This window comes from Syzygium oleosum, unplaced genomic scaffold (genome assembly GCF_021117445.2).
Source record: "Syzygium oleosum isolate NSW1041296 unplaced genomic scaffold, Sole_v2.1 Sole_v2.56, whole genome shotgun sequence".
In the NCBI taxonomy this organism is placed as follows: domain Eukaryota; kingdom Viridiplantae; phylum Streptophyta; class Magnoliopsida; order Myrtales; family Myrtaceae; genus Syzygium; species Syzygium oleosum.
Window position 1 is genome coordinate 1,268,793 of NW_026607540.1, and position 17,814 is coordinate 1,286,606.

Here is a 17,814-nt window from a genome sequence, read left to right on the forward strand (position 1 = left end):
GATTTCTTACTTAAAACTTTTCTGTTAAGAAGGCCCAAGCTGCATGGAGATCGAAACAGAGTTCAAGCTGATTCTTTAAGAGTTGTCGGAGATAACGGGCTTGGGAATGCTGATGCTGGTGTTGGAGGATTTTCCGATAGTAAGGTAGTTACCCTATCTTTCCCCTTCAATTGGTATTGGGCAATTATAGTTTAGTTCTATCCAGGCATTTGTAAACTTGGCATTATATCCCCTGAATATCACATCAGAGCATTGTGTATGTATCATTCAGATAATCTACTATAACATCTTTAAATTGGTGAATAGTATTGGTTACATTGTGCATGACTTAATCTCAAGTCCCAGCAATGGTTGACTCATGGCATCATATGTTTTTTTTGTGACTCTAAGAAAGAGTTGATTAGTATGTATAACTTTGTTTGTCTGTACAGCTTGTTTGAACAAGAAGTTGGCTTAATCTGAAAACGCAGCATTGTTCTAGGTGATTGGCGTTCTTCGTCAAAAGAGAGAAAAGAACCTGTTAGAACCTAGAACTTGTGACAGGGTAGGTTCCACATTCCACGTTCCGACGGGTAGGTTCCAGGTTCCAAAAATCGAAAAACCTGTACCCAATGGTAGGTTCCAGGTTCCAGATAGAACCTGTGAGGAACCTGAAACCGCTCACCCCTACCAGCAGTAGCTCGACCAACATTTTAGTCGCCCGGAAACTACGCCCACTGCTGCTGATTGCCCATCACCACTGCCTCATTCCCTTCCTCTACTTCGTCCCACTAGCACCATCACCGATCAGCTTCATCCCCTTCACCGTCCATCACCAGCAGTCACCAGCCTCCGCCGTCCATGTCGTGCACCGCCGTGGACTGCTACTTCCAGCCGTAGCCCTTGTTGTGCCATCACCTCCACCTCACCCTTTCTTCTTGCCTGTCCATCTCGTCGCCACCACTACCACCCCCCTATTCGGTCTTGCCGAAAGCAACACCTCGGTTCACCATCACCACCTTTCACCATCGCAACCACCAGCTGCTCGCTCGCCGCCTCCACCGTGTCTAGCTCGCCGTCCGCCCAGCTGCCGTTTCGCCGGAGCTGCTGCCGCTGTCCCGCCGGCCTTGTCGCTGCCACTTGCTTGGCTTTCTCTTTCCTAGGACTTGATGTAAGTGACTCCCTAAACCTTGTCTAGGACATTAGGTACTAATAGACTTGTTTAGGGGCTGTTTAGAGGTGAAATTGTGGTTGATTAATGGCGGTTTAAGGGCTGATTTAGGGGCTAGTGGGTGGACTGAACTTTGCTGGCTTATGGACTGATTGTGGCTGATTTAGGGACTGATATAGGGGCTATCAATGGCTGATTTTAATTGCTGGTTTGATTGACTGATGTTGGTTGGGTTATAGAGTGGAATGTGGATCAAAATGTGTTAGAATGGTGAGCTGTGTTGTGGCTGGATATTGCTTGATTAGTAGACTGACTTAATGCTCGATTTGCATATTATACGTGCTGAATTGATGGCTGGTTGTTGCTTCCCATAGATGACCGATTATAAGTGTGTGTTCATGGCTTTAATTGGTGGAACCACTGCTGTTTTTGGTGGGCATGTAAACTTATTTGTATCGCTGGTGTTTGAGCACATTCGAGTGATGTTCGAGCATGTGAATGACATGGAGTTGAATGGGCCCCGCGGCTTGTGTGACCACCTAAGTGCCCTGATGCGTTTTTACGCGGGGAAAAGATAATAAATTATGTGACGGTTTGTACGTGTGATCACTTAAGCCCTGACGCGTCTTTACATGGGGATTGAACTCGTCCTGAGGCGTTTTACGTGGGACAATGCCCAGTTAAGCCGAAAGACCGTTATCCTGATGCATTTTACGCGGGCTGTGCCATGGACCTGATGCGTGTTACGTGGGTCGTGAATAATCTGAACGGAAAAACAAGTGCTTGTTGTGCATTGGTGTATGCAGTGTATCGAGATTAAGATGTGATCATGCTCGGATTATTGCTGGCGCATGCGCAAGTGTAAGTCATATCAGGAGTTATATGTGTTTGTGAAATATTACTGCACTATCGTTAATTGACAAACATGCAAGGCTTGTGCATGTTCTGAGGCGAGGTAAGGATGCCTGTGTTGGTTCCGGCGTGTTGATTGTTGAATTGTGTACTTAGACTCATCTGGGGGTACGCGTTGGCCTATACGGGGTTTAGGTTGTTCACTTATTGGACTCGTTCTCATAGTTGTTTATAAACCTTTCAGACCCCCGACCATGACTCTGCCACCTCGATGTTTTGAGGTCCCCATGCATACGGATCATGTGGAGACCGAGTATCACGTGGGTGTAGATAAGACTTACATTAGGCACTTTACTATGGTGTGGGTAGACAAAGGCTTAGAGTTCTGGAGGCTCCACAATTTCCTGGCCTAATACTATCGTGAGGGGGCGGTGGTCATTGGCCCAATCTGCGGTTTTAAAGGTCCCCACCATGGCAGTGTGGATGCGATGGATTGAAATCCCTTGGAAATTTGCTCCAAATGGAAAAGTTATTGACCCTAAAGACCCTCCTGAAGACTCAAGTCCTGAGCCGAAGCCTATGGAGCCTAATCCCGTACTGGAGCCTAAGGAGCCCGACCTAGAGGAGGAGTTTGAGCCCCCGAGGAGGACGATGACATGGCCGAGTCGGAGACACCACCGGGGTATCGTGATGACTAGTGTGGGTTTAGTGATCCTATTTTTGAGGAGTCCTCTTTTGAGAAGCGAAGCTAGGTTACCCGACCACCTGCCCCTTTTTTATGAGCGTAGCGTGGTTGTTGTTAGTAGGCCTAGTACAAGGTTGTAAATGTGAATGTTTTAAGTATGCCAAGTGTATGAAAATGCCTGTTGTTATGTGATCAAGTGTTTCTCCCTGCCATCCCTCTTCCATGTGATGTTTTTATGGGGTGTTTGGTTCCCCTTTCGATTGCGTATGTTCGTTAGTGTTTGATTTAAGTGATGCGACGAGTCGTGAGACGTCACGTTCATAATCGACCTATGATGGGTGTCGTGTACCTCGTCGGGGTTCTGGGCGTGACATCCCCGTTGATTTGGTATCAGAGTAAGGTCAGCTCGATCCAAGTTGGTCGAAGCCTGGAGTGATAAGAAACGATGACCTTTGGGATAGTTAGTTAGGGGGCCTTCGCAGAACACATGTTTAAGTTGTGCTATGAATGTTCGATGAGCATATGCTTGTGATTGCCGGATGATTCCATGTTATAACGCTCGAATTGCAGGTGCGGCAGGACTACAGGTAAGAGCACGAACTCTGTTCATTGTTCCTTGTGATGTTGTTTGGTGGTTGCCTACTTTGTAAATTGTTATTTTGATTCACTGCCCAGGACAATAGATTTGTATAGTTGGCCTAAGTCTCTAATTCCTGAATGGAATTATAGCAAGTACGTGAGTGGTGAGAACCCTGTAAGAATGAACAACCGAGGAAGAGGGACAAGAGGTCGAGGTCGATTGGGTCCGCGAGCTAGAATTGCAGAAGATCCCAAAGTGGATGGGATACTGAGGGCACTTGAGGAAGTCGGAAACTTGATAGGTAGATAGTCCTAGGAACAAACAGCTACTGCTGCTACTGTTGAGGTCGCTGTTGCCGCCGCCAACGGGGCTAATGTAAATAACGGAGATAATGGAAACAACGGGAGAAGAACACTACAAGTGCCAAAAATTATGTACGGCGCTCACTTTGGTGCCAAAAAATTTTTTTGGATCACTTCAGTGCTAAAATTTTTTAAAAATGATTACTTAAGTGCTAAATTTTTTTTAAAATGATCACTTAAGTGCCAACTCCGGTGCCGTACACAACTTTTCGCCAGAAATTTGATGTTGCATTTTTTTATTAATTTCTGAAGCTAACGTGGCTTGTCGGAGTTGGCACTTAAGTGATCGTTTTTCAAAAATTTTAGAACTAAAGTGATCCAAAAAAACTTTTAGCACTTAAGTGATCGTTTTTCCTCCGATTTGACACTTAAGTGAGCCGGCGAAAACTTTTGGCACTAAAGTGAGCCCCGTACACAACTTTCGGCACTTCTAGTGTCATTCTCCTTGAAAACAACAGAAATAATGGGAACCCTGGGAACAATGGGAATAATGGAAATCGTGAGATGCATCAGTTGGTGGAGCAATTCTTAAAGCTAAAGCCTCCTAAGTTTGATGGGAAAGGTGATCCTGAAGTTGCTTCCCTTTAGGTCGAAGAGTTGGAAAAAGTGTTGGCGCTATTGGGGTGCACAGAAGAAAAAAGTGACCCTGGCTGTGTATCAACTCCGGGGGAATGCAAATGACTGGTGGAAGGCCACCCGGGGTAGAGTTTTCCTTGCTAGCATGGCCCAGAACTAGGCTGCTTTTTTCTAAGGCCTTCAATGGAAAGTACTTCTCGGAGAGTGCCAGAGAGCAGAAGATGGCAAAATTCTTGAGGCTTCACTAAGGTCAGATGACGGTGGATCAATATGAGGTGGAGTTTACAAGGCTGTCGAAGTTTGCACTGAGAATGGTAGAAGACCCGTTGGACAAGGCTCGAAGGTTTTGAGATGGGCTGAAGCCAGATTTTCATAATCAGCTAATCCTCCTGAACTAACGGGATTATAATGAGATGTATGAGCAGGCTTAGGCGGTTGAGCAAGACACAATGGAAAGAGCTGTCAATTTTGGGTCGCGGTATGCCTCGGCTAAGGACAACCGTCATTTTGGAAAGAGACCTATGGCGGGAAATAGTCGCTTTATCCGTCCCGTCAGAAAGAATATCGGGAAGCCAGCTCACTATTCAAATGCTATATGTCAGCTTTGTGGGGAAAGACACCGAAAGGGACCTTGCCCGAGTAGGGGTAGAGCATGCTTTGGATGCGGTGGGCAAGGTCAGGAAGTGAAGAACTACCCGAATCGACAGACTAGGCCGCCTGTGCAACCGCAACCGCCTTAGAATGGAAACCTGATCGGAGCTATTCAGCAGGCTAATCAGAATAGGCTACCGGCCCAAGAATGAGTGTATGCTATGGTGAGAAGGGAAATTGAAGACGCGCCTGGTGTGATCACAGGTACGGTCTCTCTGTGTGATCATGATGCATATGCTTTGTTTGATCTGGGGGCGTCGCACTAGTTTGTATCTGAGCAATTCATTAGATTGTCTAGAATTGAACCGAAACTGCTAGAAGTTATATTTGGTGTTACTACTCCAATGAATAATAAGGTGCTGATTTCGTTGGGATGCCCGGATTGTAAAATAGTGATTGTTAATAGAGAAGAAAGGATAGATTTGGCGGTTTTAGCTATGTATGACTTCAATGTTATTATTGGTATGGATTGGCTAGTTAAGCAGAAAGCTGTAACAGACTGTAGTAATAGAGTGATCCAATTTAATTCAGTTGGACATCCCAGATTCGAGTTTGTGGGAAGTTGAGGAGGAACCTCGATCCCTTGGATTTCGTCACTTGAGGTGACTAAGTTGTTGGATGAAGGGTCCTAAGGATTTCTGGCAACTGTAGTTGATTCGACGGCTGAGGAGCCAAGGCTAGAAGATATAGCCGTAGTGTGCGATTTTCCCAATGTCTTTTCTCAGGAATTGCCAGTATTGCCACCTGAAAGAGAAATGGAGTTTGTAATCGAGTTGGCCCCAAGGACAAAACCGATCTCGAAAGCACCTTATAGGATGTCATTGTCAGAATTGAAGGAATTGAAGGTTTAGATACAAGAATTGTTGGATAAGGGCTTCATTCATCCGAGTGTGTCTCCATGGGAGCGTCAGTCTTGTTTGTAAGGAAGAAGGATGGGTCATTACGGCTGCGCATCGACTATAGACAGTTGAACCAAGTGACCATTAAAAATAAGTACCCACTGCCAAGGATAGATGACCTATTCGATTAGTTACAAGGGGCGTCGGTGTTCTCTAAGATCAACTTAAGGACTGGTTACCATCAATTGAGGATCAAGAAGGAGGATATACTGAAGACGGCATTTAGGACGAGATATGGACACTACGAGTTTACAATGATACCGTTTGGATTGACTAATGCCCCTGTTGCCTTTATGGATTTGATGAATTGGGTATTCAAAGAATTTTTGGATCAGTTTATCATCGTGTTCATAGATAACATTTTAGGACAAAGGACACTATAAGTGCCATAACTTGTGTACGGAGATCACTTTGGTGCCATAACTTTTTTTCAGATCACTTTGGTGCCAAGTCGGAGGAAAAACGATCACTTAAGTGTCATAAGTTTTTTTTGGATCACTTCAGTGCTAAAATTTTTGAAAAACGATCACTTAAGTGCTAAATTTTTTTAAAAACGATCATTTAAGTGCTAAATTTTTTGAAAAATGATCACTTAAGTGCCAATCTCCGGCGAGCCACGTCAGCTTCAGAAATTAATAAAAAAAATGCCACGTCGGATTTCCGGCGAAAAATTGTGTACGGCACCGGAGTTGGCACTTAAGTGATCGTTTTTCAAAAATTTTAGCACTAAAGTGATCCAAAAAAAACTTATGGCACCAAAGTGAGCGCCGTACACAAGTTATGACACTTGTAGTGTTCTTTTGCCTGACATTTTAGTATACTCGAAGAGCCCCACAGAGCATGAATTACATTTGGAATAGGTTTTACAGACTTTAAGAGAACATGCACTCTACGCTAAGTTCAGCAAGTGCGAATTCTGGCTCAATCGAGTAGCATTTCTTGGACATATGATCTCTGGAGAAGGAATTTCTGTGGATCCGGCAAGATTGAAGCCGTCATGAATTGGCCAAGACCGACCACGGTAATCGAGGTTCGGAGCTTCTTAGGTTTGACGGGTTATTACCGACATTTCGTGGAAGGATTCTTGACGATAGCTACTCCTTTGATGCGTCTACTAAAGAAAGAAACAAGGTTCGAATGGACAGATAAGTGCGAAAGGAGTTTCCAAGAACTTAAACAGAGGTTGACGACCGCGCCAGTGTTGACAATTCCATTAGGCCCGGGAGGATATGAAATCTACAGTGATGCGTCGCTAAAGGGATTAGGATGTGTGTTAATACAACATGGAAGAGTGGTGGCATACGCATCACGACAATTGAGACCGCATGAGCTGAATTATTCGACGCATGACTTAGAATTGGCAGCAACTATCTTCGCCCTTAAGATTTGAAGGCATTACTTATGTGGGGAGAAGTTTCAGATTTATACGGACCACCAAAGTTTAAGGTATTTGTTTTACCAAAAGGAATTGAACATGAGATAGCGTCGTTGGATGGAACTCCTTAAGGACTATGATTGTGATATTCTATACCACCCTGGGAAAGCTAATAGAGTAGCGGACGCTTTGAGTCGGAAATCAAGTATCACTCCTATGTTGGTTAAAGAATGGACTCTATTGAAGGGAGCACGAGATTCAAAGTTTAAGTTTAATGGCGACGTTGAGGATTGAACCAAAAATCCATACTAAGATTAAGGCCTTACAATCTACAGACTCAGAGATTCAGAAGATTCTAGAAATGGATGCCACCAAAAGGAAATCGGACTTCCAAGTATCCGAGGATGGAATTTTGAAGTTTTGTGGACGGTTATGCGTGCCCGATGATGCAGAACTCAAGGAGGAGATTTTGTCGGAAGCTCACCGTAGCAATTACAGTATTCACCCGGGTAGTACAAAAATGTATCAGAACTTACGACAGCACTATTGGTGGAATGGCTTGAAGGTGGATGTAGCTAAACATGTGGCCAAATGTTTAACATACTAACAAGTGAAGGTGCAACACTACAAGCCGGGTGGAATGTTGCAGCCATTGGAAATCCCCGAATGGAAGTGAGAGCACATTACTATGGACTTTATTATGGGTTTACTTAGGAGTCAGAAGGGCCATGATTCGATTTAGGTGATAGTCGACAGATTAACAAAGTCAACGCACTTTTTGACAGTGCAAAAGGATTTTGTAATGGAAAAGTATGCAAAGCTTTATGTACGATAGATAGTCCATTTGTATGGAGTGCCGATATCGATCACATCGGACAGGGATCCTAAGTTTACTGCCACTTTTTGGAAAAGTCTTCAGACGACATTGGGAACGAAGTTGCAATTAGCACAGCCTACCATCCGTAGATGGACGGTCAGTCTGAGAGGACAATTCAAACTTTGGAGGATATGTTGCGAGTGTGTGTCTTGGATTTTAAGGGCAGTTGGCAAGAACAGTTACATTTTGTTGAATTTGCTTATAACAATAGCTACCAACAGAGTATCAGGATGGCACCGTTTGAGGCATTATATGGCAGGGCTTGCAGAACTCCAGTTTGTTGGGATGAGGTTGGCGAAAGGAGTATAACAGGTCCAGAGTTGGTTCAACAGTCAGTCGAGGCAGTTAAGGTTATTCGGGACAAACTTAAAATCGCTCAAAGCAGCCAAAAGAGCTATGCCAACCAGAGACGTAGGCCTTTGGAGTTTCAAGTGTGAAACCACGTTTTCCTCAAGATGTCGCTAATGAGAGGATTGTCACGGTTTGGCAAGAAAGGGAAGTTGAGCCCGAGGCATGTAGGTCCATTCGAAGTTTTGGAGAGAATCGGAACTCTAGCCTATCGTCTTGCGTTGCCGCCAAATTTGTCTCAAGTTCATAACGTGTTCCACGTGTCAATGTTAAGGAAGTACAAGCCAGATCCGACCCACGTGCTGAATCATGAAGAAATAGACGTGAACGACAGGGTGTCGTACGTGGAAAGACCGGTGAGGATCAAGGATAGAAAAGAACAAGTATTACAGAACAAGATAATTCCATTGGTCAAGGTGATCTGGGAACATCACAGAGCGGAAGATGCTACTTGGGAAAGTGAAGAACTGATACGACGTCAATACCCCCATTTGTTTGAGTAGTTGGGTTGGGCTGTAAATTTCGAGGACGAAATTTTTGTAAGAGGGAAGAGTCGTGACATTCTGAATTTCGACCCATTTTCGGGATTTATGAAATGAGTATTTCATCAATATGCTTGTCGTTAAATCTCACCCGGAACTGATCACTCTCGAACTACTAACCATTAAGGAAAGGCTAGCTAGGGATCTAATTTCACGCGACCAAAGGACTCGTGTCACGTCCTGAACCCGGCGAGCACGCGGCATGCCTTCTCGGGTCAATTATGAACGCGACGTCCCAAGACTCGTCGCTGACCCAACCAACTATCTAGCGATCGAACGTAAGCGAAAGCAAATTCGAACACCCCTGACAACAAGCATTTCAAGAGGGATAGCAGGAAGACACGCATTCAAACAACCAATGCATTAAATACACCTGGCATAACATACATTATTCACAAATACACAACATCAACCCAGGCTACTAACTTCAAACCACGTTCAACAAAAGGGGGCGGTGGTTGAGTAGCCTAACTGCTCTACAAAAAGGGGCACTCAAAAGACGGGGTAACTTGACCCATCCTCTATCCCCGAGGTACTATGGCGGCACCTCTAAATTAGTCATGATCGGGGATCTGAAATGTTTATAATTCAACAATGAGAATAAATCTCAATAAGTAAACAACCTAAACCCCACATAGGCCAATGCGTACCCTAGACAAGTCTCAACATGCAATCTAACAATCAACGTACTAAAACTCGCACCAACAACCGTGCCTCGCCATAACTCATGCACCAACCCTGCACATTAGTTATTTCACTATAATGCAACAACTATAACATCCTGAATTTCGACCCAATCCCGGGATCAATGAAATAGATATTATTTCTCATTTAATTTTAGTAAATCTCGCCCGGAATTGATCATTCTCGGGATACTAACCAAAAGGGAATGGCTAACTAGGAAAATGGTGCGTGGACCAGGGACTCGATCGCGAATCGGGCACCGATTCCGAGAAATGACGAGGAAATATTTTGGGCCAATGTGGGCCGATCCTAGGAAGGTGACAGATTTGGTTTGACCAACGACGTACGATCGCATCGCGGGTGATTCCGCATGACCGAGAGTACGCGCGGCGAACAAATCCTGAACTTAATCCGAACGATCGCGACCTCCAGAACTAGCGATAAATCCTCGCGTTTTCCCGGTAATCGAGACCGTCACGACCCGGGTAACCCTAGGTCGATACGCATAACCCCTAAACAACCGCCCGTTAGTGAGAGACCCTAAAATTGTAATTGAGCAATTTTCATCGCGAAGTTGGATCCGGACTTGGACGTCGAATTTCGTGGACGTACGCGACTACTTTGTGAGGACGACGTCATTTTAGTGCGGCCAGCTATATTTGGGATTAGTACGGTCGAAAATTGGAATTTCGGCCCGGAATCGGAAAATTACGATTTTGCCCCTAGGCCTTATAATTGTGTTCCGAATTTTGGGATTAATTAGAGGGTATTTTAGGGTTTAAATCTTGGTCTAGATCAGCCCCAATAATTCAGAAAAATTAGGACCAAGATGTCCCACAATTATTGGACTTAGTTTAATCTCAACCCTTGAAGTAAAGGGCAAGATAGGCATCAGGGAAAATTAGAAAATAATTCAACTCTCCACTTACTCTCTCTCTCCCTCATTCTCCCTCACTCTTCATCCGGCCATTTCCCCCCCCCCCCCCACGACAACACTCCTCTCTCCCCCTCTTCCTCTCGGCCGTGAGCCGCCAATCGCCGGAGGAACGCCGCCACCGCCGTGCCACCATCCTCAGCCGCCTTGCGCCACCCCCAGCCGACCGTCCCTCACCATCTTGCCACCCTCACGCCTCACTCTCTCCCTCTTTCCTTTCCCTCGGTCGCGTGGGAAGAGCTACCGCCGCCGCTCACCGGACCACCGCTCGCCAAGGCCGACCGCCGCTGTCGTCCGCGTGAGCCGTCGCCACCACCACCCTCACCCGACTGACTCTCTTTCCTTCCCCAACCGCCGACTAGCTCTCCTTCCCCTTCGGCCGCGTGAAGACCGCCTTGGCCCGTCGGCCGCCGCTCGTCGCCGCCGCGAACTCGCTCGGTCCGCCCATTCCCTCACCGATTCAGCCACTCTTTGGAGCTTAGGATTAAGTGAGTAATTATCCCTAAACCCTAATTAGGATAATCAAGCACTTCTAGATAGGATTAGGGTTAATTAAGGTGATTTTAGGGGTAATTAGTGGCTGGATGTTATGGCTGTTTTTGTGGTGAATTTAGTGGTTTAATATGCTGATTTGGGAGTGGAATCAATGGCCTAGAATGACCGAATAGGTGACTGTCCATGGTGGAATTAATTGGATTAAGTTTGGTCAATTTTGGGATTGAATTGTGTATTTGCCGAGGATGTCCAGATTGACTGATCGGTGGCTAATTTGTCCTTAATCGTGTTAATTTTGTGATGCCATGTTGCGTGTCCTAAAGTGGCCGAGAATGAAGTGGCATGGCGGGCCTCGAGCGTGCGAGTTTGTGTTGTGCTAATTGCATAAATTATGTGCCGATGGCATGCCGAAGCCAAATTGCATTGAATTGCTTATTTGAACATGCTAGTGTATTAATTGAGCACGTTATGGCTGAATTGAATCAATGGATTAAGTGGGCAAGTTAGCCGTGGTATTGTTTGAGCATGACTTGATATGGTTTGATTATGTACCTATGATTGGAATTGTGTGCTCATTGTGAATTGCATTGTTGCTCGAGTGCTGGACTGCATGGTCACGCATTTCACATGCTGAGCATTGGCTTGAGACGGGACTTGTGCGAGTATACGTGCCTGACATGAGCATGTGATCACTTAACTGTCCTGATGCGTTTTACGCGGGACGATGCCCGGTCCTACTGGAAGACGACCAGCCTGATGCGTTTTACGCGGGTTTTGGTCCGTATATGGAGATCGGTGTTGCGCCTGATGCATTTTACGCGGGCTAGAGACACTGGGCCTCATGCGTTTTACGAGGGCCAGGAAGTGTTGGAATTGTTATAGACCTAATGCATTTTACACGGGTCAGACCTGATGCGTTTTTCGCGGGTCGAACTTTTAATTGGAAATTGGCAATATGCAAGAGTCATTGACAGTCGTGCAAGCATGTGCGTATCGGTGACTCGTGTGCGATACAGGCATTAACAAGCATGAGCATGTGCATGGTGTACGTATGACTAAGCCTGTCGCGTATGTGCCATTACTGTAATTATTATATGCCTAACCTGTAGGGTCAATTGTGCGCTCGATCTGGGCCCGAGGGCCTAGGTCAATTGATTGTCAATTGTTACTGGTTATATGTGTTTTGTTTGCCTGTCAGAAGGTGCATGTTAGCCTAGTTTAAGTTTAGGGGGTTTTACTCGCTGAGATTCGTTCTCATTGTTTGTTAAAACCCAACTTTTCAGACCCCCGGCCTTGAAGATGTCTGATGTACCTATACGTTTTGGGATTCTGTCTCGGATAGACCGGGACGTGACCGAGTACCTCGTTGGGAACGGGGATACGTATATTAGACACTTTACCACAGTATGGGTTGACGTGGGTGAGCAGCACTTTCAGGCCCACGAGTATATCGCTTGGTGCTTTAGAGACTATTCCGGGACCTTTGGGCCCCTCCGGACTTTTGACGTCCCGTTCAACGGGTTAGGAGACATAGATCCCCAGCGTCAGGATGGAGACCTGGCGAGCCCCGAGTATACGTCCGAGGGGAGTTCTAGTGCTGGCGTTTGGCATGGACCTGTTGTCTGGGAGATGGATGAGCCAGACCCGATGGACGAGGAGCCAGTGGATTGGGACTCTGACCCGAAGCCGATGGAGTCGGATGAGGAGCCAAAGCCTATAGAGCAGGACCCCGAGCAGGAGGGCGAGCCTGAGGAGATGGATTCTGAAGAGGAGCCAGCAGAGGCCGAGTCCGAGCTGGATTTCCTAGACTCCGAGGTCGAGCTGTCTGACAGTTCTTCCGAGTCCTCGGGATCCGATCCAGGCTGGGTTCCGTAGGGTAGCCTTAGCCTCAGTTAGATCGGGCCAATACCTTTTTGACCGGAGCCCTTTCTAGTCTTAGTATCCCTGACTGCCCTGGCCGCTTACCCCTTTTTGTTAGTAATGGCCGTTGACCTGCTTTGATGTGTTGTGTTTTGGTGTAAATGGATAATGTATATGTTTCCCGATGTTAATGCAAGTGTATATTTGTAACCCTGTTGTTTGTTGTTTGTGCTATCCTTGGTCTCGTGTTGTTTGATTTGTACGGGTGATTTAATTATTGCTTCCGCGTGTGCTTTAATCTCTGCGTTGGGTTTTGGGTCAGCGACGCATCCTAGGACGTCGCACATCAATATCGACCACGATTGGGATGCTCGCGCGCCGTAGGGTTCAGGGCGTGACATCCCCCGTTGATTTGGTATCATAGCAAGGTCAGCTCGGTCCAATTCAGTCGAAGCCTAGAGTGATAAGGAGCAATGACCTTGGGAGCCAATAGGGAGACCTTGTGTGCTACGTGTACCTCCTGATTGTCTGTATTTTGATTGAGTGCCTATATGAATTGACCGTAAAGTGCAAGTGCGGCAGGACCTGAGGTAAATACGTGTATCTCCTTGGATTGAAGTCCTGTGCTTTTGGTGCTTAGCCGCATGCTGAGTGATTTATTGCTGTTGTGCTAGTTCCCTGCCTAGGACCTTAGACCGGTTTAGATTGGTTTAGGTCTCTAATTCCTGAATGGAATTATAGCAGGTAGGCGAGTAGTGAGGTCAGTAAAGATGAGAAGAAGAGGAAAGGAAACTCAAGGGCAGTCGTGTGCTATGGGCCAAGAGGCCAGAGATCCTAGAATGGATGAGGTTATTCATACCCTGCAAGAGATAGAAAACTTGATGAGTAAGCAGGCTCAGGAAAGGGCCACCAATATTGCTCAGGCTGCTGAGGCCGCAGCAACTGCTGCTATCAATGGAAATCAAGCCAATCTTGGGCAGGCTCAGGTAGCTGGAAATAGACAGATGCACCAGTTGGTAGAACAGTTCCTGAAGTTGAAACCGCCTAAGTTTAATGGAAGGGGTGACCCCGAGGCTGCACCGCGTTGGGTAGAAGAGTTAGAGAAAGCCTTCGAGGTATTAGGGTGCACCGAGACTGAGAAAGTGACCTTGGCAGTATATCAGTTGCAAGACAACGTGAATGATTGGTGGAAGGCCACCAGAGATAGAGTGTTTCCGAAAGGTACCGTCCAGACTTGGGCCGCGTTTACCGAAAGTTTTTATGGAAAGTATTTCTCGGAGAGTGCACAAGAAAGGAAACTAGCGGAATTTATGCGACTTCGCCAAGGACAGATGACCGTGGACCAGTATGAAGCGGAGTTCGCTAGACTGTCCAAGTTTGCACCTAGAATGGTTGAAAATCTGCAGGATAAAGTTCGGAGATTCCGAGATGGACTAAAGCCGGATCTTCGAAGCCAGATGATTTCGTTGAACATCCAAGACTACGGGGAAATGTATGAACGGGTTCAAGCCATAGAGCGAGATCAGTTAGAAAGAGCAGCCGCTTCTGGGTCGCGATTCACTCAGACTAGGGACAACCGCCATTTCGGGAAGAAGCCGATGGCGGGAAACAGGCGATTCATCCCATCGGCTAGAAAGAACATTGGGAAGCCGAGCCACCAACCGAACCGATTTGGAGCTTGTTTTAAATGTGGGAGTTTGGAGCACCAGATCGGGAATTGTCCCCAGCAGCGCCCTTCAGGACTTCAGATGCGACCGTAACAGCCCCGAGTAGGGAACCAAGCCGGAAATCCCCCGTTGGCTAATCAAGGACGACCGCCTGCGCAAGGACGGGTTTATGCAATGGCGCGAAGAGAGGCGGAGGACACACCAAGTGCGGTCACAGGTACGATTTCTCTATGTGATCATGCTGCGTATGCATTATTTGACCCGGGGGCGACCCATTCGTTTATATCAGAGCAGTTTGTTAGACTGGTTGGGATTGAGCCTGTTATGCTTAAGACTATGCTATGTGTGATGACTCCATTGAATGATAAGGTGTTAGTGTCGTTAGGGTGTCCTAACGGTAAGATAGTTATCGGGGGTAGAGAAGAAAAGATTGACTTGGCAATGTTGGCCATGTTTGATTTTGATGTGATAATTGGAATGGATTGGTTAGTAAGGCAGAAAGCCGCAATGGATTGTGGCAATAGGGTGATCCATTTTAACCCGATTGGGCAGCCTAGATTTGAATTTCAGGGAAACCGAGGACGAACCTCGATCCCTTGGATTTCTTCGCTCGAGGTGACCAAATTGTTGGATGAAGGTTGTGAAGGGCATTTGGTGAATGTGGTCGATCCGACAGTGGTGGAACCTAAATTGGAAGAGATACCCGTAGTGTGCAATTTTTCCAAGGTCTTTCCCCAGGAATTGCCGGGTTTGCTACCAGAGCGAGAAGTGGAATTTGTGATAGAATTGGCCCCAGAAACAGAGTCGATCTCTAAGGCACCGTATAGAATGTCCTTGTCGGAATTGAAAGAATTGAAAGTCCAGATGTAGGAATTATTGGACAAAGGTTTTATTCGCCCTAGTGTGTCTCCATGGGGAGCGTCGGTCCTGTTTGAAAGGAAGAAGGATGGGAGCTTAAGATTGTGCATAGACTACCGGCAGTTGAACCAGGTGATAGTTAAGAATAAGTACCCACTGCCGAGGATTGATGACATGTTTGACCAATTGCAAGGAGCCTCAGTGTTCTCTAAGATTGATCTACGGATCGGATATCATCAGTTAAGGATCGGGAAAGAGGACATACCTAAGACCGCTTTTAGAACGAGGTACGGGCACTATGAGTTCACAGTGATGCCCTTTGGTCTGACCAATGCTCCTGCTGCCTTCATGGACTTAATGAATAGGGTATTCAAGGAGTTCTTGGATCAGTTCGTCATCGTCTTCATTGACGATATATTGGTATATTCGCAAAGCCCGAAGAGCATGAGGTACACCTGACCGAGGTACTACGGACCTTAAGAGAATACGCACTCTACGCCAAGTTTAGTAAGTGCGAGTTTTAGCTTAGCAGAGTAGCGTTCCTTGGACACATAATTTCGGGAGATGGAATTTATGTGGACCCGACAAAGATTGAGGCAGTAACTAAGTGGCCAAGGCCGACATCAGTGACGGAGATTCGAAGTTTCTTAGGTTTGGCTGGTTATTATCGACGTTTTGTAGAAGGGTTCTCGTTTATAGCCACGCCGTTGACACGGCTGCTTAAGAAGGAAACTAAGTTTGAGTAGGATGAAAAGTGTGAAAGGAGTTTCCAGGAGTTGAAGCATAGACTGACAACCGCCCCGGTATTAACCATTCCATCCGGACCAGGAGGATTTGAGGTCTATAGTGACGCGTCATTAAGAGGACTCGGATGTGTATTGATGCAGCACGAAAGGGTAGTCGCATATGCGTCACGCCAGTTAAGACCGCATGAGATGAATTATCCGACGTATGATTTAGAGTTGGCAGCGTAGCCCTTAAGATTTGGAGGCACTCTTTGTGCGGGGAAAAGTTCCAGATTTATACGGATCATCAAAACCTCAAGTACCTATTTTCGTAGAAGGAATTAAATATGAGGCAGCGCCGATGGATGGAACGTCTTAAGTATTACGACTGCGACATCCTATATCATCCCGGGAAAGCGAATCGAGTAGCGGATGTACTAAGTCGGAAGTCGAGTATGGCGCTCATGATGATCAGGGAGTAGACCTTGTTAGAAAGGCTCAGAGACTCAGAGTTTAAGTTCGAAGTGAGCCGGATGTCTAACCTGCTAGCTGCATTGAAAATTGAACCGGAGATCCAAATCAAGGTTAAGGCACTACAGTCTACGGACCAAGAGATACAAAAGATTGTTGGAATGGACGCCGCTGCAAGAAAATCGAATTTTCAAGTGGGCGAGGACGGAGTTTTAAAGTTCCAAGGACGACTGTGCGTGCCCGATGATGCGGGGCTTAAGGAGGAGATTTTAAGGGAGGTACATCGCAGCAATTACAGTATCCACCCAGGTAGTACAAAGATGTACCATAATCTGTGGCAGCATTATTGATGGAATAGATTGAAAAAGGATGTGGCCAAGCATGTGGCGAAATGCCTGACATGTCAGCAAGTGAAGGCACAACACTGTAAGCCTGGAGGGTTACTGCGGTCATTAGAAATCCCTGAATGGAAATGAGAGCATATCACCATGGATTTCGTCATGGGATTACTAAGGAGCCAGAGAGGGCACGACTCTATTTGGGTGATAGTGGATCGACTGACTAAGTCAGCGCACTTCCTGGCAATGCAAAAGGATTTTGAGTTGGAAAGGTACGTAGAGTTGTACGTACGACATATTGTCAGACTGCATGGAATACCAGTAACGATCATTTCGAACCGTGATCCGAGATTTACAGCCAATTTTTGGAAAAGTCTACAGACGGCCTTAGGAACAAAGTTGCAGTTCAGTATGGCCTATCATCCACAGACGGATGACCAATTAGAAAGGACAATCCAGACCTTGGAGGATATGTTGCACGCTTGTGTATTGGATTTCCAGGGCAAATGAGAAGAGCAGCTACACCTGGTGGAGTTCGCCTACAATAATAGTTATTAGCAAAGTATTCAGATGGCGTCGTTTGAGACCTTGTATGGCAGAGTGTATAGGATACTAGTGTGTTGGGACGAAGTTGGAGAGCGAAGTATCACAGGTGCAGCAGATGGTCGAAGCCGCTGAAATTATTCGGGAGAGGTTAAGGACCGCTCAGAGTCGCCAGAAAAGTTATGCAGATCGGAGATGACGACCCTTAGAGTTTCAAGTTGGAGACCATGTATTTCTCAAGGTGTCGCCTATGAAAGGATTGTCCAGATTTGGCAAGAAAGGAAAGCTGAGCCCGAGGTATGTCGGTCCATTTGAGATTCTAGATAAGATCGAAGATATGGC

The 17,814-nt window shown here is 46.2% G+C and overlaps 1 protein-coding gene across 1 annotated transcript; it reads left to right on the forward strand.

The window, feature by feature from the left end:
* The first annotated feature begins 13,682 nt into the window (after window positions 1-13,682).
* On the forward strand, window positions 13,683-14,630 carry LOC115691148 (uncharacterized). The gene has a single exon (XM_030617724.1). It carries the CDS (start codon window positions 13,683-13,685, stop codon window positions 14,628-14,630), a length of 948 nt encoding a protein of 315 aa, XP_030473584.1.
* Window positions 14,631-17,814: the final 3,184 nt, after the last annotated feature.

Coding starts and splice junctions, on each gene's coding strand:
- LOC115691148 (XM_030617724.1), top strand. CDS start 13,683: ATGGGCCAAGAGGCCAGAGATCCTAGAATGGATGAGGTTATTCATACC.